The sequence below is a fragment of the Coregonus lavaretus genome, assembly GCF_964263955.1.
Source record: "Coregonus lavaretus genome assembly, chromosome: 9".
NCBI lineage: Eukaryota > Metazoa > Chordata > Actinopteri > Salmoniformes > Salmonidae > Coregonus > Coregonus lavaretus.
Window position 1 is genome coordinate 49,054,363 of NC_139996.1, and position 24,720 is coordinate 49,079,082.

At 42.0% G+C, this 24,720-nt stretch overlaps 1 protein-coding gene across 1 annotated transcript in view; it reads right to left on the bottom strand.

Annotated features, from left to right (window-relative positions):
• Window positions 1-8,822: 8,822 nt before the first annotated feature.
• Window positions 8,823-24,720, bottom strand: part of LOC311135072 (unconventional myosin-IXAa-like) — a gene marked incomplete at its 5' end in the record, with an annotated part of 144,648 nt that continues 128,750 nt past the window's right edge. Inside the window, 10 exons of the mRNA XM_084168942.1 lie at window positions 8,823-9,331; window positions 9,438-9,580; window positions 10,034-10,230; window positions 12,360-12,413; window positions 12,807-12,930; window positions 13,266-13,397; window positions 13,673-13,778; window positions 14,062-14,190; window positions 15,117-15,309; window positions 22,043-22,104. Of these exons, the coding sequence (XP_084025068.1) occupies window positions 8,928-9,331; window positions 9,438-9,580; window positions 10,034-10,230; window positions 12,360-12,413; window positions 12,807-12,930; window positions 13,266-13,397; window positions 13,673-13,778; window positions 14,062-14,190; window positions 15,117-15,309; window positions 22,043-22,104 (1,544 nt within the window). The 3' untranslated portion in view covers window positions 8,823-8,927. The remainder of the gene's footprint in view (window positions 9,332-9,437; window positions 9,581-10,033; window positions 10,231-12,359; window positions 12,414-12,806; window positions 12,931-13,265; window positions 13,398-13,672; window positions 13,779-14,061; window positions 14,191-15,116; window positions 15,310-22,042; window positions 22,105-24,720) is intronic.

The following is a 24,720-nucleotide window of genomic DNA, read 5'->3' on the forward strand; positions in this document are numbered from 1 at the left end:
AACTTTTTGGTAAAAACTCAACTCGTCGTGTCAAAGAATGCTGAGTTGCATCCAAAGAACACCATACCTACTGTGAAGCATGGGGGTGGAAACATCATGCTTTGGGGCTGTTTTTCTGCAAAGGGACCAGGACGACTGATCCGTGTAAAGGAAAGAATGAATGGGGCCATGTATCGTGAGATTTTGAGTGAAAACCTCCTTCCATCAGCAAGGGCATTGAAGATGAAACGTGGCTGGGTCTTTCAGCATGACAATGATCCCAAACACACCGCCCAGGCAACGAAGGAGTGGCTTCGTAAGAAGCATTTCAAGGTCCTGGAGTGGCCTAGCCAGTCTCCAGATCTCAACCCCATAGAAAATCTTTGGAGGGAGTTGAAAGTCCGTGTTGCCCAGCGACAGCCCCAAAACATCACTGCTCTAGAGGAGATCTGCATGGAGGAATGGGCCAAAATACCAGCAATGTGATACAGTGTGTGAAAACCTTGTGAAGACTTACAGAAAACGTTTGACCTGTGTCATTGCCAACAATGGGTATATAACAAAGTATTGAGAAACTTTTGTCATTGACCAAATACTTATTTTCCACCATAATTTGCAAATAAATTCATTAAAAATCCTACAATGTGATTTTCTGGATTTTTTTTCCTCATTTTGTCTGTCATAGTTGACGTGTACCTATGATGAAAATTACAGGCCTCTCTCATCTTTTTAAGTGGGAGAACTTGCACAATTGGTGGCTGACTAAATACTTTTTTCCCCCACTGTACACCTGTTCTGAAAGGCCCCATAGTCTGCAACACCACTAAGCAAGGGGCACCACCAAGCAAGCGGCACCATGAAGACCAAGGAGCTCTCCAAACAGGTCAGGGACAAAGTTGTGGAGAAGTACAGATCAGGGTTGGGTTATGAAAAAATATCAGAAACTTTGAACATCCCACGGAGCACCATTAAATCCATTATTAAAAAATGGAAAGAATATGGCACAACAACAAAACTGCCAAGAGAGGGCCGCCCACCAAAACTCACGGACCAGGCAAGGACGGTAGGCAACAAAGAGACCAAAGATAACCCAAGAAGCTGCAAAGCTCCACAGCGGAGATTGGAGTATCTGTCCATAGGACCACTTTAAGCCATATACTCCACAGAGCTGGCTTTTACGGAAGAGTGGCCAGAAAAATGCCATTGCTTAAAGAAAAAAATAAGCAAACACGTTTGGTGTTCACCAAAAGTCATGTGGGAGACTCCCCAAACATATGGAAGAAGGGAGATGAGACGAAAATTGAGCTTTTTGGCCATCAAGGAAAACGCTATGTCTGGCGCAAACCCAACACCTCTCACCACCCCGAGAACACCATCCCCACAGTGAAGCATGGTGGTGGCAGCATCATGCTGTGGGGATGTCTTTCATCGGCAGGGACTGGGAAACTGGTCAGAATTGAAGGAATGATGGATGGCGCTAAATACAGGGAAATTCTTGAGGGAAACCTGTTTCAGTTTTCCAGAGATTTGAGACTGGGATGGAGGTTCACCTTCCAGCAGGACAATGACCCTAAGCATACTGCTAAAGCAACACTCAAAGGGGAAACATTTAAATGTAAAAAGGGGAAACATTTAAATGTCTTGGAATGGCCTAGTCAAAGCCCAGACCTCAATCCAATTGAGAATCTGTGGTATGACTTAAAGATTGCTGTACACCAGCGGAACCCATCCAACTTGAAGGAGCTGGAGCAGTTTTGCCTTGAAGAATGGGCAAATATCCCAGTGGCTAGATGTGCCAATTTTATAGAGACATACCCCAAGAGACTTGCAGCTGTAATTGTTGCAAAAGGTGGCTCTGCAAAGTGTTGACTTTGGGGGGGGGGGGGTGAATAGTTATGTTACGCTCAAGTTTTCTGTTTTTTTGTCTTATTTCTTGTTTGTTTCACAATAAAACATATTTTGCATCCTCAAAGTGGTAGGCATGTTGTGTAAATCAAATGATACAAACCCCCCCAAAAAACAATTTTAATTCCAGGTTGTAAGGCAACAAAATAGGACAAATGCCAATATATATATATATATATATATATATATATATATATATATATATATATATATATATATATATATACATTGCATTCGGAAAGTATTCAGACCCCTTGACTACCATTTAACAACTTAAAACATAGACTCTGACCTATCTAATGAGCTGATGAAAGAATCCCACATTACCCAAACACCCTCTCTCTCTCTCTCTCACACACACACACACTGTGCAGTAATTAGAATCCATAGAGCAGCTTTAAGTGATATAGCCTGTGTGCTCACCCCTCCTCTGCCTTTCACCATCACTTTCTCTGTGTCGTCTGTTGCGGCCTCTCTCTTCTGACCTCTTCTGTTGCTGTCTCTTAGTCTTCTATGTTGAGGTCTGTTGTTTACCCTCCTCTTTCGTATTGTCCTGGTTTGTAAAAAGTGTTAAAGTAAATTGTTTTAATAGTAATTCTACAGGCCTTTTCACCTCACCTGCAAATTCTTTGTAAACCATGTTTTACTTTTTCAGGGTCTGTATTTCACCTGTTATAATTTGTGCAAATAAATAAAAGTCATTAGAATCTATAGAGCAGCTTGAAGTGATTAAGTCTACTGTGTTCTCAACCCACCTCTTTTCACTTTCTGTGTCTGTTGCTGTCTGTGCCTTGTCTGTTACTTTCTCAGGTTCTTGTTTGGTACTGTCTCCTTTGTCTATTCTCTTCTGGTATGGCCTGTTCTGTTCTTCTGGTGTCTCTCTCCATCATATCCTATTCTTCTGTTGTTGTCTCTGTGTCTTGTCTGGTGTGTCTTTCTCCATAATCTATTATTTTGTTGCTATTTCTGTCTTGTCTGGTTTGTCACTCTCCCATCATATCCTACTCTTCTGTTTCTGTGTCTTGTCTGGTGTGTCTCTCTCCATCATATCCTACTCTTCTGTTGCGGTGTCTGTCTTGTCTGGTGTGTCTCTTTAGTTTTGCAATCAAAACGGTCAAGGGGATACTGGGGTAGCTTCACTTGTTTTGGGCCTGTGTCTGGGTCACCTAAATCATCCTCTTCCTTACCATTAGCCCCTGGCTGCTGCTGCTCTAAGTGCTCCACTGGCCTGCTGTTCTCATCTGATCTCCTCCTTGGCTCATCTGCAAGGTAGCAAGGTAGAGGTGCAACATGTAATTCGTTAGTTTTGAAGTTACAGTATACTAACACGACTAGGGCAACTCAACTGTAAAGAAAAATTCAAGAGTCCGCATAACAGAGCAACACAACTCTAAACATGACAGATAAGAAGCTACATAGACCCTAGGCTATATTAATAGACATGATCCCAAACAAATACCTGTAGAATGGAATAAGTTATAAGACCTTGTCATGACTTGCCCTCATGGGTTGAGGATCAAACATGCCGGCTAGACAAAGGTTTGAACACCCCCTTTCCTGGGGCCCAGTTTTATGACCGGTCGTAAATACCATGCAGACTTTCTCTTCCTTGCCATGAAGTATTGGGAGAAAGGACCCCGTTGTTAACAAAGGAAGTCTTCCCGCCAAAACTCCAACATCCAAAAGTGGATAATGAAACAATATTCCTACTTAAAAGTATGTGGGAAATGGTTGGTGGGGACTTAAAAAACAATCATGTCAAATTCGTTACTATGTTGTGATGTCATTAAAGACGGTGGAACAACATAACTGTATCTCTGGAGGGCGGGTACACTTCCCAGTTATGAGGTTTGCATCTAATTGTTGTATAAAACGAATGATTAAGTATTATAATAAAAATAATAATAATGTGATTTTAGCGTTCTAGATGATATGATTGTTTCCCATATTGATTTGTTCTCAGTCAGTGGCCACGCCCAGATGAGCACAAACATAATGGAGTGCATAAAAAGCCTTGAACAACAGACCAGCAGACGTGAAGCGTGAGCCAAACATTGCAAATGGTTGAATTTCTACCAGACCAGCAAGTCCCACGGCTTAAAATGGTTGAAACTCTTTAGACCAGCAGACGTGAAGCGTGAGCTAAACGTTACAAATGGTTGAATTTCAGAAAGACCAGAAAGCATGAGACGTTAGTCCACACGTTTGAAATGGAGAAACTCTGAAACTCTCAACCTCTACACGAGGTGAAGGAGAAGACAATGCACTAGACCTTATCATTTCAGTCTGCAGCTGGCATGTATAGTCGTCTAGAGAACTTCCACTAAAGACACGAGTTGGAAAGGACAATCCCTCTCAGACAACCTCTGGTACATCTGAAGTATTCATTCTAACCACCACTACGACCAGAAACTCTACCAAGGATATTGAGATCTCTGGTGGGCAAACCAGAGTCCTACATCATCAACTCAACTATCGATGACAGCAACACGTAAATACATGTTGCATTTCTAATCCGAATGAGCGATTATTAGGGTGCATAAGTATTATGATTACTGCGAGCGTAGTTTCTAAAGTAACTACGATAGTTTGAATCTCTGTCTCTCCCTTCCATTCTGAACCCTCCACTACCCAAACATTCATGCTAATGTTAGTCCAGTCCACTAGGGACCTGTTTTCATTGTATTACGTCAGTAATCAATGTGTGTTTGTAATGTGTTATTATTTAGTTAGTTAGTAAATAAATAAGTAAGCCAATTTGTGTATTGCTGTTTCATCAATAAGGTTAGGGTTCTTGCAGGTTGAAGGATTATGCGACATTCAGAATGAGAATGATTAGAGGAAATTATTTAATAAGTGACTGTTATCGATATATAACATGTTTATCTTCTAAGAGTTTAATTCGGGAGATGGTAACCCGTTAAACAACTTCTTCCGCGGTGCCCCAAATTCCTAATGAGTTAATTGTTACATTATTAATTTAATCGAGTGACAATTAAACATAGATAGGTGATTCGATAAATAACAGTCATACATTAAAGTAAGTCACGCCACGACAACCTCTATGATTAATTTCATCAGTTCTACCAGCTAATGTGAGATTTTTACATTCCGTAACATTTGAGGACACATAACTTAAGGGCATATGCATATGTATTTTCAATGTTTTGTTCACCTATAATCTAACCACAAAGATGGCCATCTTTTCCCCTCTCTTTCTTGCTGCCCTCCACCTTCCCTTCTAAGTTCTAGTTTGTTTAATTGTCATACACACATGGAGTACAAAGTGCAATGAAATGCTTACTTGCAGGTTAATAACCTCTTGACAATGCAACAATAGAAAAAGGAAGTAGCTAAGTGAATAAAAAGAGTAATACTCATTCAAATAATTTCAGCAATTTAATAAATGGGCAGGTTAAAAAACAAATATTTACATAGCCTATATGGAAATAACAGACATGAGCCAAGCATGTTTACCTGTAGAATGGAATAGGTTATAAGACCTGTATGATTCATTTAGTCAGTTCTACCACCTCAACATGGCCCAGTTTAAACACGGTTAAATATCTAGTTGTAGTAAAGTTCAGCTTCAGTGACAGGAGTTTTGCTCAGTGATGACATTGACATCTAACTGGTGCTTTAAGGGTGGGGGAGGGGTCAATGGATGCGAGCGGTCAACATTCTATTGAGCAAAAGCTGTGTGCATTAAGGAAATAGACACCTGGCTCAAATATAAGCCTGTCTCTAATAAGCGCCAGTTGTGTTCAATGATTGAAGCAAATAAACGCCCAGGCTATTAATTATACTCGTTTTACGGTAGTCTCTCAAATCATGCCGTTTGCTATGAACCGTCCAATTAAGTATCCTTTTATTGTGACTCATAAACTACTGCAATTTTAATAATTGACTTACTTGGAAAATGTGACTTACTCATTTTGTAGGACAACATAATTTAATCACACAATTCACACCAGTTTTGCTCCAGTTTAACTTTTTTAATAAGCACATTATTTTTTTCCCATATTTTTTTTTCTTTTTTACCATAGACATATATTTGTATAATTTAAAAAAAAGAAATATTACACAAATTGCACCTTATACATACAACTGTGTCCAGATTAGCGCACACAAAAAGGAGATACAATTGCTTAAGTTGGATTTTTGCTGTAGCACAAACATGACAGACTTTTTTTGAGCCTGTAAAAAACATTAAACATGATTAATATTATATAAGGAGTCATACACAGGATAATATATCCTTTTTATAACAGGCTTTTTTTTTTCAATGTACACTCATAAGCATGATCATAAATACAATATACATACTGTATATAAAAATAACAACAAAACAACAAGAGAAAGCAGAGCATTGCCTTCCAGTGATAGGTACATTCACTTTAGCAGGACGCCATAGCCAATGCCAGCCTTAGGGTGTACAAATACCGTGATTAGATTGTGGGTTTTTGACCAGTATGAACGGATATTATTTTCTCCCACGCCCCTCAACAACCCCCAGTGCTCCCCTCTCAAACTGAACTTCTGAGTGCTCTTTCTGATAACCAGGGTCGTATTCATTAGGGCACACCATAGCAAAAAGCTTTGCTAAGTAAAACGAAAACAAGCGGTTCTTATTGGTAGTCAGTTCGGGTAGTCCCTTCCTGTTTCAGTCAGTTTTCTTCCATTCGGTGCTTAATGATTACAACCCAGGTTTGGTTGTGACTGGTCGAGGTGCCTGCTCCCTAAAACCCCACCATGGTTCAGCCGCTTCACCCTAATAGTAGACAACAAGCAGCAAGTGAAGTCTCTACCTGTTTCGGACACAGTGGAGAATCTGGATGGAACAATGCACACTGAAGAAGAGGCAAGCTTGTGACAAACACATAGGCTACATGAAGTTCCCTATTCATTACGATGACTATTCTGCGATCAAGTCCTACACCTTCCCTATGACAAGACTGCGATTGTGTTGTTTCAGATGTGTGCTTGTTGTAAAGCATCGGATGGAAAGTACAGTACAGTAACGGCAAGACAATATAATACTGATTTAACCCCAGGTTAAGCACTGGTGAGAAGAGATAGTTAAAAGGCCCCCATACAGGACACACATAGGATATTGCACAGTATAGAGAGTGACAGAGACAGAGTATAGAAGTATTTATCTTAGAGTACCAGAGCTGTTATCTTCTGTTTAAATACACTGGACGGTTGAAACTGATTGCCTTTTCTCTGTGAGGTGTTTAAATACACCTTTAGCATAGAGTAAATGCTACTGTTCAGGCAAGCCCAGTAGTGAAGTGGATGGAAAGGTTCATTCATATTTGAACCAATGTAAAAATCAGAGGTGAAGGATTTGGCTGGCTCAAAGGTTGTATGGGACATACATAGCAGAGGACTGTGTGTGTGTGTGTGTGTGTGTCTGTCATAAAGGTTGGACTGTGTTGACATCAAATGGACAGAGCAGTAGTGATAACCAACCACACACACACACACACACACACACACACACACACACTCCTCTTGGTACAGATGGGTGATACAAATGTATTTCATCTTAACAAAATCACCATTGCCACGCAAGTAATGATATTACACCAAAAAGATGACAATAGCATCAACTGCAACTATAACAACAACAATAATACACCAATAAAAAGACAAAAAATATTCAAGTCCTGATTTGGTTACTCTTTACACTGATGTTTCAGAACAAATGAAGATTCAACATAGGATTGTGGGGGAACACAGACAAACAATGGATGGAGGGGAAAGGTATTACAATACATTATGACTGATAAACATTGAACACCGTAGTCGCAGCATCAACAACTATGGCAACAGTGCTGTGATGATCGTAAGTGTCTGAATGGACGGATGTCAATCTCTTGTTGCACGACATGTATTATTTCACATGAGAAGAAGTGGCAGCAACTGAACACATCAAGTGGCTCTGTTAAAATGGTATGTGCTACCTGGAATCCTTGGGAAGTCCCTACCCCATTGAAGTTTAAATGAAAAATTGTTAAGTTTAGGGTTAGGTAAGGGTTATGGTTATAGTTAGGGTTAGGATAAGGGTTTAGGGTAGGGACGTCCCAAAGATCCCCGATAGCACCGACCCCATTAAAATCAACAAATCAAATAACAAAATGACACAAAAAAACATAACCTGAATCCCATACACTTCACAAAAGACTCCTGACAAGAGACTGTTATTATAAACACTGGATGACCCAGTACCACTGGAGTTCCTTCTATTTACATATTTTTAATAACATAATAATAATAATAATAATAATAATTCATATTACACATGTTTATAACATCATCACAGTAGTCTCTTGAACAGGCATAGGAAACAAGTGTAATGAAGGAGCATGCAGCCTCGTGGACGGGCTGTATCATGTAAACTTGAAAGCAGATGCGAGAGTAGCTGAGTGCTTCTTATCAAAATGGTTGACAGTGCTCTCAGTCAGTTACTCTGCTATTGAGTGGCTCAATCCACTTTAGTCCTCCACTCAAAAGATGGCGCTGTCCACTGGCTTCTCTCTTTTCATCTCTCCAGCCCCCCTGTGCCCCTGAGGCTCCAGCAGGGGTCAAGGGGTTTGGAGGTCAAAGTTAAAAAAGACAGGTGAGTCAAGACAGCCAACCTCATCCTTTTCCTCACTCTCTCTTTCCCCCTTTTATTCATCTACAGCCTCCTGCCACTCCTCCATCTTAGTTCCCGAGGCTTCCTATTTCTTTCATTCATTCATTCCATCTCTCTTTCTCCCTCTCCAGTCATCGCCTTTCACTTCACTCTCAGCCCACTCCCACCAAGCGGATGGCGCCCAACTGCATCGTGGGACGGCGGCCGTCCTCCAAGGCAAGACTGGCACAGGGAAGAAGGAGAGAGGTGAGCACAGCTAGGGGAGGACAGAAGTGAGAGACGGATGCCCACATGGCCCATTCCAGCCCTGTTTCACTCCCTTCCTCCCTCCCTCATACACATTCTATAGGCATAGGGGACGGAAGGCGGTTCGGATGTCTCGTCTCTCCGCCACTCTCCCTCACACCATAAACTCGTTACTGCCATACAGAACCAGCTGTTGGGGCGGCGAGCTGAAGTCAGACTCCCTCCTGTGGCCCTCGGGGGCTTCGCGCGGCGAGCTCCTACTCAGCCGAAGGCGGTGGCGGCTCTTCACCCCCACAGTGCCCCTCGGGTCCCCCTCAGACTCCACTACGGGGACCCCTAGGCCCAATGAGCAGGAGGCGAGCAGGGGTCCGGATGAGGAGGAGCGGAAGCGGTAGTTGGGGGAAGGAGGGATAATAGAGGAGGAGGGATGGTAGGAGGAGGATGAGGAGAGGGAGGAAGAGGCGGTGGACAAGATGGAGTCGACTGAGTCCACAGAGTCGGGTTGTCTCCGGAGGCCGCGGCGGCTCTTGGCTTCAGACTTCCGGGAGCGGTAGGTACCTGTTGAGAGAAAGACTTGGTTAGAGAGAAGTGTTTACTACACACAGATGTAGACACCGACAGACACCGACCACATGTAGAACACACACACACTCTCCAGTCTCACCAGAGGGGTTGGAGGCGGCTCCCTCATGGTCCATGTTGAGGTTCTCAGAGCTGTCTGCTGTTCCTATCGAGGCCTCAGACTCCAGAGTCTCATCATCAGACGCCCGTGGCTCTAACATCAACATCTCGTACGTCAACTCCTCCCTACACACACACAAAATCAACAGTTACACATCCCATCAAAACCCTGTCAACATGTGGTCCTGTGTAGCTCAGTTGGTAGAGCATGGTGCTTGCAACGCCAGGACAGTGGGTTCGATTCCCAGAACCACCCGTACGTAAAATGTATGCACGCATCACTAAGTTGCTTTGGATAAAAGCGTCTGCTAAAATGGCATACATTACACCGTCTACAGAATAACTAATTGAGTACCACTAGGCTCCTTCTCTTGTTATCAACAAAGTTGTTCATATAACTCGTCTCTTTCTCATTATGTCCTCTCTCCTCGCCTCATTCTCAAAACACATTGGAGGAGAATGTCCAAGGGCAGGTACCGTTTTTTGAGAAAGCCCCCTAGAGTACTAGAGTTATAGTGGAGTATGGTGACTTGTGAACACCATTGATAAGAGATCATAAGGAGGCCGTGACAGGCTTACTTCTCTCTCTGCAGGCTCTCGATTTGCTCGGTGAGGACCCTCTCCTCCTGTTGCATGGCGGCCTGCTGCTGTTCCGTCAGCCCTGGCTCTGCCCCCTCCTCTCCAGCACTGTCCCTGTCCACCACCAGGGGCGCTCTGGGGCTGAGGGGCGGGGAGGGCGTGTTGTGGCTGCTACCCCTCTGAAGACAACATTTGCCCTATATGACAAACGACACAGAGCAGAGGGCTAGTAAGGATATGAGATAGGCTATTAGGCTAGGCGACAGTAGGCTAATAGATAATTAGGATAGAGGCTGATGGAATGGTTCACATCTGACTCAGTGTCATGAAGATTGGGTCTACTAACGACACATACACAGTGAAGATAGCCTGAGAGATGAGTGTTCAAGATGGCTGGATAGAAAACCCACAACGAGGGATATGGTTGATGATGGTCTTTTAAACGTTGATTTCTCACACCTGCACAAAGCAACTAGATGTGCGTATTTTCTAGACTATGTTCATCAAGTTGTTATGATAAAACTACTTAATGAGTGTTATAAAAACACACAAACTGTAGCGGACACACATACAGACACGCACGCAAGCATACACAGGTGTGCGAAGCAACAAAAAAAGAATGTAAACATTTGTTTATATAGGTTCGTTATATAGGTTCGGTTGCCAGAGACGCGACCCAGCCGTTCAGTATTTTTGTTCTGTATCTATGGACGCGACCCAGTCGTTCATTCTTAAATGTTCCATTGCCATACTGACTGGCAACGTTCTTATCCCTTGCTAGCTAGCCAACTACGGCTAATTTACAGTCACGTCAAACAGTGCAGCCAGAATAACAACAGTAGTTGTATTTGCATTTGTTTAAGCTGTTTTCTGTTGACATTTATTTGGACACATCCATAACAATGAGCTAATGAGGCGCGATTTTGCCTGGCATAGAAAATGTGCTCACTCGTCAGGACACTGTTGTTCAGAAGAGCTAGCCAACAACACAACTAACACAATCACTTCAAACTGAACAGCTGGAAAGACTGCAAACTAGCTGCACTTCGTTTGACCTTTTTTCAACTGACATTTCTTTGTATATATCCATAAATATGATGCCAGCTAATTCATGATTTCGACTGGTTGAGAAACGCTGCCTATCTATCTCGTCCCGACTCTATTATGGGACAGCTGGAGATCTAATTTGAATATTGAAACAATGTTGCAAATGTTGGAGACCGACAGCAAGGTTTATACAAATCTCAGCTGTTAAAAACTAAATGTTAGTCTAAAACAAATGTGAGATAATGTCTAGATGCTATTTATAATGGAGATGAAGTTTATAAATTGTCTGGCTGGGCTGATGAGACAGTGGATTGCGCAGTCAGATGGAACAGAGTAAATAGGCATTTTTAATGTCATAGATTTAGCCAGTGGTAATTTGTGGAATAGACACCGGCTGGAATGCGGTTTTAACCAATCAGCATTCAGGATTAAATCTACCCATTGTGTAACATAATCTAAGCACTGCCCTATCTATACAATGGAGGAACCACTGCTCTCATTTCTCTCACATGACCGAGTAATGACCATTGATAGTCATGAATTAATCATAAAACTGTTTCAATTAAGAAATAATAAAAGGTTGATATTTATTACAAATGTATGACAAATCAATGGACATTAGGAACACCTGCTCTTTCCATTACATAGACTGACTAGGTGAAAGCTATGATCTCTTATTGATGTCACTTGTTAAATCCACTTAAATCAGTGTAGATGAAGGGGAGGAGACAGGTTAAAGAAGGTTTTTTTAAGCCTTGAGACAATTGAGACATGGATTGTGTATGTGTGCCATTCAGAGGGTGAACTGGCAAAACAAAATATTTAAGTGCCTTTGAACGGGGTATGGTAGTAGGGTTTTTCATGCTCAACAGTTTCCCATGTGTATCAAGAATGGTCCACCACCCAAAGGAGATCCAGCCAACTTGACAACTGTGGGACGGATTGGAGTCAACATGGGCCAGCACCCCTGTGGAACGCTTTCCATGCCCTGATGAATTGAGGCTGTTCTGAGGCCAAAAGGGGTGCAACTCAATATTAGGAAGGTGTTCCTAATGTTTTGAACACTCAGTGTATAGAGAAATGGAGAATGAAGAGAAGGGAAGAGAGAAAGAGGGAGGGAAGAGATAGCAATGTGGACTTGACGGACAGCATGACGGTGGTGCCGACGTGCTGACTGACAGCGCCACAGACAAATGGGCTGACACGACTGGTTGATTGACAGCACCACAGACAAATGGTCTGACAGGACTGGGTGTGAGTATATACTAGGAATACATACCGGGGTGGCTGTGCGGGTTATGCCAATAAACCTAACAGCGATTAGTACAGGTTTCTGGGGTGGGGTGAGGTGAGGGGGAAAGGAGAGAACAGGGTTAGGGCTGAAGCTTAAAAACTACATGGTGGTATTAGAAGGAAATGGAGGGTAGGCCAATTTTTTATTAGAACCAATTGCACTCAAATTAACTTTCATATGGTGGTAAAGTGAAATACTTTTGGAGATTAACTGAAATCATGACCCATGAAGTCATTGCCGAAATCATGGCTAAAATGGGCATGGAGATTGAGAATGTTGGAGAACGTTGCATCCGGTGAGAGGAACTAAGGGCTAAAGATTAATGTTTTGCAACGGAAATGAAAATGAGCGTTTCTTATTGGACAAGTCCAGGTAGTCCCTCCAATTATTTGATGCCTAATGAACACGACCCCTGGTGTCCTGGTGCCTTACCATGGACCTCCTGATGTGTGTAAGTCTGCTCTTGGCCTTGTTCTCAGCAAACTCCAGACTGTTGATGTCCTTCAGTCTGGCCCTGTACTTATTCATCTGCTCTCCGATGATCAGCTCCACACACCTAAAGGAGGACAGGCAGAATGAGCAACCAGTGAATAAGGGGACTGTTGCTCAGTCTATGCTTTATAATTGATTCTGTCTGATAGGAACAGGATTCACGATAGAAATAACACATTGACTCATTTTAATATAATATGCCATTCATCTGATGAATTATAGCTATTGAGGTGTGTCAGTTGTCAATTCCATTGTATACACACTCACAACTATCGAGTGATGATGGGTTTTTGTGGTGTGTGTGTGTGTTGATTCTGGTCCTAGAGTGCCGTACTGTACACACAGCCTTCCAGAACCAGGACTGGCAAGCCTGAGAAGCAAATAATGACTGAGTCTTACGCAGTAGTCTTCCCGATGTCCTGGACACTCTGCAGGGGGTCGATGGTGTCGGGGCAGCGGAGTATGCAGGGGGCAAAAACTATGGCCAGGGCGTTGGCCGACATACGGTTGGTGTCCTCTTGCAGAGTGATCCTGGAAGATCACACACGCATATATCAGAGGAGGTCCCAAGAAAGTACAGAAAAAAGTTTATTCAATGTCAAAACTGGGTTGTAGTGGATGACAACTTCCCAATTATCCACCCTTCTCCCACTCACCCATTAATGGATTTAGAAGCATTGGCTTGGCGAATTGACTGGAGGGAGTTTCTGTTAGTTAAGAGCACACTTTGGAAGAAGAGTGGAGAATCGGGAGGCATCCAGTGAGTCTCCACATCCTATTTCCTGTGGGGTCACGTGACCACTCACCTGACCAGGTGGAAGATGAGGCGCTCCAGGGTGCTCAGGTGGGTTCTGCTGAGCTGGTCGATCACAGAGTACACCCCGCGGATCACCTCCCGCTTGTCTGGCTGGCCTGCAAGGGGGACGCAACACCATAAAAATACAATTACTTCCTGCTCTTACTTCCTGCTTTACTCCTATGGGTGCAGTCAATATGGCCGCCGGTCAACCCGTCTGTTCTAGTATTTCTATTTCTATGCGCACATACCTTCATCCATTATGTCATAATCATATCTACTATATTATATCTACACCTTCAGTCATCTATAAATTGGTACAGAGGCCACCTTTAACCATTACTACACAATAACATTGTAACAAATACCAATGTGGTTACTTCCGACCCCAGTTCTTACCCATGGCTCGGAGGAACTCCTCGTAGAGTTCAAAGGTCATTAGAGGGTTGGGCAGGTCGCGGAGCCACTGTTTGAGCACGCTGGCAATTACGTGGATGTTGTAGTCATCCAAGTTCATGCTGCTCACATCTGGATGGAGGGCAATGGGAGACAAATAGAGAGTGAGTTACAACTATACTGAACAAAAATATAAATGCAACAATTTCAAAGATTTTACTGAGTTACAGTTCATAGTAGGAAATCTGTCAATTGAAATAAATTCATTACGCCCTAATCTATGGATTTCACATGACTGGGCAGTGGCGCAGCCATGGGTGTGCCTAGGAGGGCATAGGCCCATCCACTGGGGAGCCAGGTCCAGCCAATCAGAATGAGTTGTTCCCCACAAAAGCCCTTTATTACAGTCAGAAACTCCCTCAACTTGAGACACTCCCTCAACTCTATCCACCTGACAGACATTTTATTGTCCCCAGCACAAGGTACACCTGTGTAATGATCATGCTGTTTAAGCAGCTTATTGATATGCCATGTCTGTCAGGTGGATAGATTGTCTTGGAAAAGGAGAAATGCGCACTAACAGGAATGTAAAGACATTTGTGTACAATATTTGAGAGAAATAAGCTTTTTGTGCCTATGGAAAATATCTGGGATCTTTTATTTCAGCTCATGAAACATGGGACCAACACTTCACATGTTGAGTTTATATTTTTGTTCAATATAAATACGACTTAAATACTATAGTTGGCGTAAACATTACAACTGTTAAACTCTTTGCTGCGGATACAGTGCTTTCAATCTGGTAGTGTGAATACCGAGGACATGGAGTCAGGACAACTTGTTCAAAAAATGTTGCCACTACTATTACAGCCTGTGTCAACAGCCTATATTCATGCTAGGGCATACAGTTTCTAACATAGCCCCCTGTATCCTGTCATTATATGAACCAAACAGAAAGCCTATAGACAGTGCCTTGACCATAGATCTGTTGTCCCTCCCCTGTTTACAACATAACACTACAGTCTACGGTAACTGGAGCAGGACCCTGTCAATCACACCTGTGTCCAGCCCCAGCCGGAGCTCCTTGATCTTATTGGTGGAGCCAGACTTCCTGAAGATGCCCTCGGTGTAGAGGCCGTGCATCTCAATGTAGTTGATGAGCTTCTCCACCACCAGGGGCACTGTCCTCTCCTCGCTGGTCAGACGAGACAGCTCCACGCCAAACTGCCTGGACGACAGCTCCGGGTCATACTGATTGAGGCACACACAGATAGAGAAAAATACACACGGATGGAAGGACGGACACACGTACATGCACACACACACGGACGGACCGATTTAAATAGAAGGTGAGAAGTACATGCAGACAGACAAAAGGAGGCATACAGACACAAACAGCTAAAACTGCTATAAAATACCTGATGAGTATTTGCATTGTAAGACCAAAATCGCAAAAGTTCCTTCTACATCTTTTATTTTAATTTTAAAAGGATAATCCACCCCCAGAAATAAAAATCATGAAACTCCTGTCAGTTTGGTTAAAGCCTATGTTCTATCAGTGGGTAAATAAAAACATTTCCCCATGATTTAACTTCTAAGTGGTCCATCTGTGAAATCAGGAAATCCTGTAGGAACACGTCATAGCTACATGGTTCTCGTCACTGGAGATAGTATGTTATCCCCTATCACATTTCATAACGCTTTTAAAACAATTACCTGCACTCCAGATCACCAAAATAGCCAATAGATGTCTAGAACACATCTATCCGTTTTATATCATCATGACAAAGTATAGATTTCACTTAGACGTGCTCAATCTAAACAGTGTACCAAATTATTCAACTCAGTTTCTCCTTCAAGTACCATCTCACAATGTGCCCTGTGTGTCTGTGGGAAGTGTGGGAAAGGGCCATTGTTGCCATAGCAACATACTCTGCACTCGCTCTGGGCAGAGTGGAACTGCAAGTTGAACTGGGTGAGATAAACTCCTAAATTGATAGTACAGTTTGTTTAGGCTATTTTACAGCTGCTGTAGCTAGCTACTTCACATGCTGATATTGACTTTGGTTTTATTGTGTGTAGCTACGTTTGCTAGCTAGCCAGTGCTTAATTTGTAAATCAGGGGGTGCTGGAACAAAAAGTGAGCGCGAGAGGGGGGTGACCTGGGGGGCTCTGAGGTACCGGAAGGCATGAAAAAATGTAACGTTATAATAAAGTTATGCCTGCATATCATCGCATTTTCGTAATGGCATAGAGCAGTAGCGTAATGGCGGTTGCAGAAGTTGAAAACATGGCGAATATTGTTAGCCTATAGGGTCCAGAATTTTTTTTGCCTTTTAAAAATGCATTTCATACAATCTTCCCAGCTCTGCAGATTTTGCTGCGAAGAGACAGAAACATTAGATCATTTGTTTTGGTTCTGACCATTTGTAGCTTGTTTTTGGTCACAGGTCCAGGAATGGCTAAAGGATTGCAATATTTACCTGGAGCTAACCCTGCAGATAGCACTACTGAGTGATCTGAAAAGTCATAGTCAATCGATCAATAATATAATAATACTTTTAGCAAAAATGTTTATTTTCAATTTACAATCTGTAGAAACAATGAGAATAGAAGGGTTCAGAACTTTTGTGAAACATCACAGTACAGTTGAAGAATATATGGCATATAGAAATCAAATATGGATGGTGTTAAGAGATAGATGGGATGGGTTGATTGGAGCTGATGGTTTGGACTAATAACAACAAGACAACTAATGTAAAACAATAATGTGTCCATAATAGATAGGTTATAGGTTGAGAACTTTTGTGAAAGAGCACAGTTTGAAAGATATGGCATATAGAAGCAAACCGGATGGACATCATGAAAATGATTGGAGAGGTTGAGGGTAGAGGAAGTTCAGGGGTAAAAACAAACAAAATAGAACTATTGTAAAAATGTACTGTGTCAATAAAATGTATATAGTATGTATAAGCTGGAAGTAGAGGCCTAAGCGTTGTTGTTCACTAGTTTACTCCAATTAGGGGAGGGGTGGTGGGGTTGGAAAGTAATAAAGGAAAATATATTTAAAAAAAGGATGTGTATATATAGTATTAGTCAAAAGTTTGGACACACCTACACAAGAAATTTGTGGAGTGGTTGAAAAACTGTATGTATGTATAGTTGAAGTCGGAAGTTCAACACTTAGTTTGGAGTCATTAAAACTCGTTTTTCAACCATGCATGTATGTATGTATGTATGTATGTATGTATGCATGTATGTATATATATACAGTGGGGAGAACAAGTATTTGATACACTGCCGATTTTGCAGGTTTTCCTACTTACAAAGCATGTAGAGGTCTGTATTTTTATCATAGGTACACTTCAACTGTGAGAGACAGAATCTAAAACAAAAATCCAGAAAATCACATTGTATGATTTTTAAGTAATTAATTTGCATTTTATTGCATGACATAAGTATTTGACCACCTACCAACCAGTAAGAATTCCGGCTCTTACAGACCTGTTAGTTTTTCTTTAAGAAGCCCTCCTGTTCTCCACTCATTACCTGTATTAACTGCACCTGTTTGAACTCTTTACCTGTATAAAAGACACCTGTCCACACACTCAATCAAACAAACTCCAACCTCTCCACAATGGCCAAGACCAGAGAGCTGTGTAAGAACATCAGGGATATAATTGTAGACCTGCACAAGGCTGGGATGGGCTACAGGACAATAGGCAAGCAGCTTGGTGAGAAGGCAACAACTGTTGGTGCAATTATTAGAAAATTGAAGAAATTCAAGATGACGGTCAATCACCCTCGGTCTGGGGCTCCATGCAAGATCTCACCTCGTGGGGCATCAATGATCATGAGGAATGTGAGGGATCAGCCCAGAACTACACGGCAGGACCTGGTCAATGACCTGAAGAGAGCTGGGACCACAGTCTCAAAGAAACCCATTAGTAACACACTACGCCGTCATGGATTAAAATCCTGCAGCGCACGCAAGGTCCCCCTGCTCAAGCCAGCGCATGTCCAGGCCCGTCTGAAGTTTGCCAATGACCATCTGGATGATCCAGAGGAGGAATGGTAGAAGGTAATGTGGTCTGATGAGACAAAAATATAGCTTTTTGGTCTAAACTCCACTTGCTGTGTTTGGAGGAAAAAGAAGGATGAGTACAACCCCAATAACACCATCCCAACCATGTAGCATGGAGGTGGAAACATCATTCTTTGGGGATGCTTTTCTGCAAAGGGGACAGGACGACTGCACCGTATTGAGGGGAGGATGGATGGGGCCATGTATCGCGAGATCTTGGCCAACAACCTCCTTCCCTCAGTAAGAGCATTGAAGATGGGTCGTGGCTGGGTCTTCCAGCATGACAACGACCCGAAACACACAGCCAGGGCAACTAAGGAGTGGCTCCGTAAAAAGCATAAAGGTCCTGGAGTGGCCTAGCCAGTCTCCAGACCTGAACCCAATAGAACATCTTTGGAGGGAGCTGAAAGTCTGTATTGCCCAGCGACAGCCCCGAAACCTGAAGGATCTGGAGAAGGTCTGTATGGAGGAGTGGGCCAAAATCCCTGCTGCAGTGTGTGCAAACCTGGTCAAGACCTACAGGAAATGTATGATCTCTGCAATTGCAAACAAAAGGTTTCTGTACCAAATATTAAGTTCTGCTTTTCTGATGTATCAAATACTTATGTCATGCAATAAAATGCAAATTAATTACTTCAAAATCATACAATGTGATTTTCTGTATTTTTGTTTTAGATTCCGTCTCTCACAGTTGAAGTGTACCTATGATAAAAATTACAGACCTCTACATGCTTTGTAATTAGGAAAACCTGCAAAATCGGCAGTGTATCAAATACTTGTTCTCCCCACTGTATACAGTGAGGGAAAAAAGTATTTGATCCCCTGCTGATTTTGTACGTTTGCCCACTGACAAGAAATGATCAGTCTATATTTTTAATGGTAGGTTTATTTGAACAGTCAGAGACAGAATAACAACAAAAAAATCCAGAAAAACGCATGTCAAAAATGTTATAAATTGATTCGCATTTTAATGAGGGAAATAAGTATTTGACCCCCTCTCAATCAGAAAGATTTCTGGCTCCCAGGTGTCTTTTATACGGGTAACGAGCTGAGATTAGGAGCACACAATTAAAGGGAGTGCTCCTAATCTCAGCTTGTTACCTGTATAAAAGACACCTGTCCACAGAAGCAATCAATCAATCAGATTCCAAACTCTCCACCATGGCCAAGACCAAAGAGCTCTCCAAGGATGTCAGGGACAATATTGTAGACCTACACAAGGCTGGAATGGGCTACAAGACCATCGCCAAGCAGCTTGGTGAGAAGGTGACAACAGTTTATTCGCAAATGGAAGAAACACAAAATAACTGTCAATCTCCCTCGGCCTGAGGCTCCATGCAAGATCTCACCTCGTGGAGTTGCAATGATCATGAGAATGGTGAGGAATCAGCCCAGAAATAATAATAAATAATATGCCATTTAGCAGACGCTTTTATCCAAAGCGACTTAATCATTCGTGCATACATTTTTGTGTATGGGTGGTCCCGGGGATAGAACCCACTACCCTGGCGTTACAAGCGCTGTGCTCTACCAGCTGAGCTACAGAGGACCACTGAACTACACGGGAGGATCTTGTCAATGATCTCAAGGCAGCTGGGACCATAGTCACCAAGAAAACAATTGGTAACACAATACGCCGTGAAGGACTGAAATCCTGCAGCGCCCGCAAGGTCCCCCTGCTCAAGAAAGCACATATACAGGGCCTTCTGAAGTTTGCCAATGAACATCTGAATGATTCAGAGGAGAACTGGGTGAAAATGTTGTGGTCAGATGAGACCAAAATCGAGCTCTTTGGCATCAACTCAACTCGCCGTGTTTGGAGGAGGAATGCTGCCTATGACCCCAAGAACACCATCCCCACCGTCAAACATGGTCTTCATGGTGCCGCTTGCTTGGTGGTGCCCTTTGCTTAGTGGTGTTGCAGACTCTGGGACCTTTCAGAACAGGTGTATATATACTGAGATCATGTGACAGATCATGTGACACTTAGATTGCACACAGGTGGACTTTATTTAACTAATTATGTGAAGGTATTATCTGAAGGTAATTGGTTGCACCAGATCTTATTTAGGGGCTTCATAGCAAAGGGGGTGAGAATACATATGCATGCACCACTTTTCCGTTATTTATTTTTTAGAATTTTTTGAAACAAGTTATTTTTTTCATTTCACTTCACCAATTTAGACTATTTTGTGTATGTCCATTACATGAAATCCAAATAAAAATCAATTTCAATTACAGGTTGTAATGCTACAAAATAGGAAAAACGCCAAGGGGGATGAATACTTTTGTAAGGCACTGTCTATTTGCGAAGAAATATATATGGGGGATTGGAAGTGATGTAGACAATTGCATTGATGGAAGTTACAATCTATCTGCAATATTAAAGCTGATCTACCTCCTAAAAAAATACATATGAAAAAATACATTTGAAATAAAGCCTTTTCATGCCATTCATGAATCCATCAATAGCCTAGGTGTGTGGAGACGCATATTGTACAATATGAGGAGGAAATGATAGTCCTAAAAAAGCTTTCCAGTTTCCAGTCAATGATGTGCAGCTCACTCGCCGGAGATGGCCGATGCACTCATGCCAAAAAGCCTATTTTCTCTCGTGTTACTTTGTACAACAGGCTACTGTTCGCTAGGCCTATTTGCAAGTTGCAAAAATATTTTGGTAGCCTACAGACAGATGAAAGTCTTCTCTTTCAGAAGGAGCCATTTGCTTTCCAACCTGTGTTTTCCCGCCGTTGTATTTGAAATATTGCGAAAGGCCTGTTTTGGCTGCATGCTGTTCACTGACAGATTTGCAGCGCGTTCCCGACCCCTTGTGATTGGGCTACGCACAATTCACAGCTAGGCAATTAAAAAAAATAAGCTATTGATCCTCTGTGGCTACATTAGGCCTATAGGCCTATAGGCCTAATCCTGGTGAAGTTTTCAGAATTATTTCATTTATTTCTGAACAGACAGCAGTAGGCCTAATTCTATAACTTTGGAAAATGTATTAAAATTGATCAGAGGTGCTGTAGCACGGTTCCCACGGATATGATTCTATAAGGAAATAAATGATGAAGTGCTGCGCTGGAGAGATGAGAGCTGCAGGATCACGTCTAACAGCGCAGAGAGAGGGAGGGAGATCATAGAAAGTACAACTCATTCTAGTTCTGTGAGAGATAGACTACAAGCGCGCTTCTCTCTCTCACTACAGTAACGGCAACACGTTGGTCTCAAGGTTACAGTGTTGTGCCAACCATGAGCCCAAGCCGGCCAGACCTTAAACAATACTTATCAGGCGCAGGCTGAAAATCTACGCTTTCACATTACGTTTTTTTAAGGGGGCAGGAGGCAACTTGAATTAACTCTGATCGCTTTTTTCAAATGTTTACATTGCAAACAGCGAGCATTATTTTTCATGCCATGAGAAGTACCGGATCCTGGCAAAGAGGTTCTGGAATGAAACAGTCCAAAACTAAGAGGAGCCAAATTATGCACTGTAGCTAGCTACCTAGCTAGCCAGCCAGCCCAGAGAGACCATAGCCAGCCCAGAGAGAGAGATAGCTAGCCAGCTAGCCCAAAGAGAGAGCATCGCATTGTGGGTTTTGTAGTTGACTTGAGCTGCAACAGATTTCCCCAACGATTTTCACGTTGCTACCAACCTTGTTATAATGACAAAATGAATAATTTGTTCACAAAAAAACACTGTTTTCACATATTAGTGTTATTTAACACTGTTTAAACACTGTTAATCATAGGAATTAGTGGTTTGGGGTGGATTATCCCCTTAAGAACTATAACATCCCTGCAAGTACTGAATTGTCTCTTGGTTGATACTCTATCCCTTCTTTCCATTCTTAATAATGTATACACAAATACACACACTATAAAATAGCCTCTTACCTTTTTGCTACATTTCGTGGTCATCCTAGAGCAGCACTTTCTATGGCAGGCGTACCGACACACTGCAGAAGAGGACACAACAGAGTCAGACACAATCTGTATACCCTTACCCTTCCACAACCTTCTATCAATGTTAAGTCTCCAACTGCTTTTCAGTCAACAACAAGCAATCTGTATCCCCTAACCTTTAAATTACGTTCTAACAACACTCCGTGTCCAACCTCAACCCTGGTCAGTCAACAAGCATAGAGATAGAAGATAGATTTATGAGAACAGCTGGATACAATTTGATTACAGACACTTAAGAGGCAGCACAGGAAGAGGATGTGTGTGTGTGTGTGTGTGTGTGTGTGTAACGGTGGGAGTCTGTGTGTGTTTGTATATATCAGTGGAGGCTCCTCCTCAGAGGAAGGGGAGGACCATCCTACTCAGTGAATTTCAGAAACATTTAAATAGTGAAACATTACAAAAGTTTTTAGATAAAACTAGACTAAATATATTCACGTAACCAAATAACTGATTAAAACACACTGTTTTGTAATGGTCTAAGAGCACCTTCTAGGGTAGCACCATGCTGTAGCCGGAGGACAGGTGTTTTCCGTCCTCCTCTGGGTACATTTACTTCAATACAAAACCTAAGAGGCTCATGGTTCTCACACCCTTCCATAGACTTACACAGTAATCATGAAGACTTCCGGAGGACGTCCTCCAACCTATCAGAGCTCTTACAGAATGAACTGACATGTTGTCCATCCAACCAAAGGAACAGAAAGTATTCACACATTTTGTTGTGTTACATCCTGAATTTAAAATGGATTAAATTGATATTTTGTGTCACTGGCCTACACACAATACCCCTTAATGTCAAAGTGGAATTATGAAAAGCTGAAATGTCTCGAGTCAATAAGTATTCAACCCTTTTGTTATGGCAAGCCTAAATAATTTCTGGATCAAACATGTGCTTAACAGGTCACATAATAAGTTGTATGGACTCAGTGTGTGCAATAAAAGTGTTTAACATGACTTTTTAAATTACTACCCCATCTCTGTACTCCTCACATACAATTATCTGTAAGGTCCCTCAGTTGAGCAGTGAATTTCAAACACAGATTCAACCACAAAGACCAGGGAGGTTTTTCAATGGTTCGCAAAGAAGGGCACCTATTGGTAGATGGGCAAAAAAAAAAGCAGACATTGAATATCCCCTTTGAGCATGGTGCAGTTATTACTTACACTTTGGATAGTGTATCAATACACCCAGTCACTACAAAGATACAGGCGCCCCTTCCTAACTCAGTTGCCGGAGAGGAAGGAAATCACTCAGGGATTTTCAACATGAGGCTAATGGTGACATTTACAGAGTTTAATGGCTGTGATAGGAGAAAACTGAGGATGGATCAACAACATTGCACAGTAGTTACTCCACAATACTGACATAAATGGCAGAGTGAAAAGAAGGAAGCCTGTACAGAATACTAATATTCCAAAACATGGATTCTGTTTGCAATAAGGCACTAAAGTAATAGTGGAAAAATTTTTGCAAAGAAATTAACTTATTGTCCTGAATACAAAGAGTTATGTTTGTGGCAAATCCAACACAACACATCACTTGGTACCACTCTTCATATTTTCAAGCATGGCGGTGGCTGTATTATATTACGGGTATGCTTGTCATCAGCTAGGACTAGGGAGTTTTTTTTGGGGGGGTGGGGTGGGGGGTGGGGGGGGGGGGGGGGTGAAAATAAATGTAAAAGAACTAAGCACAGGCAAAATCCTCCAGGAAAACTTGGTTCAGTCTGCTTTCCAACAGTCACTGGGAGACAAATTCACCTTTCAGCAGGACAATTACCTAAATCACAAGAACAAATATACACTGGAGTTGCTTACCAAGAAGACATTGAATGTTCCTGAGCGGCCTAGTTACAGTTAACTTAAATCGACTTGGAAATCTATGGCAAGACTTGAAAATGGCTGTCTAGCAATGATCAACAACCACCTTGACAGAGCTTGAAGAATGTCTTAAAGAATAATGGCCAAATATTGTACAATCCAGGTGTACAAAGCTCTTAGAAACTTACCCAGAAAGACTCACAGCTGTAATCGTTGCCAAAGGTGATTCTAACAATACTTATCTAATCAAGATATGAGTATTTTATTTTCCATAAATTCTTTAAAAAATGTCATATTTCTTCCATTTTGACGTTAGAGTATTTTGTGTAGATTGTTGACAAAAAAAAAGACAATTAAATCCATTTTAATCCCACTTTTAACACAACAAAATGTGGAAAAAGTCAAGGGGTGTGAATACTTTCTGAAGGCACTGTATATCAAATGAAGGCACTGTATATCAAATAAAATAAAATGTTATTTGTCACATGCGCCGAATACAACACGTGTAGACCTTACCGTGAAATGCTTACTTACAAGTCCTTAACCAACAATGCAGTTTTCAGAAAATAGAGTTAAGAAAATATTTACTAAATAAACTAAAGTAAAAAATTGATTAACATTAAAAAATGTTAAATAAATGCAAATAGTCCAGGTGGCCATTTGATTAATTGTTCAGTAGTCTTATGGCTTGGGGGTAGAAGCTGTTAAGAAGCCTTTTGGACCTAGACTTGGCACTCCGGTACCGCTTGCCGTGCAGGAGCAGAGAGAACAGTCTATGACTTGGGTGA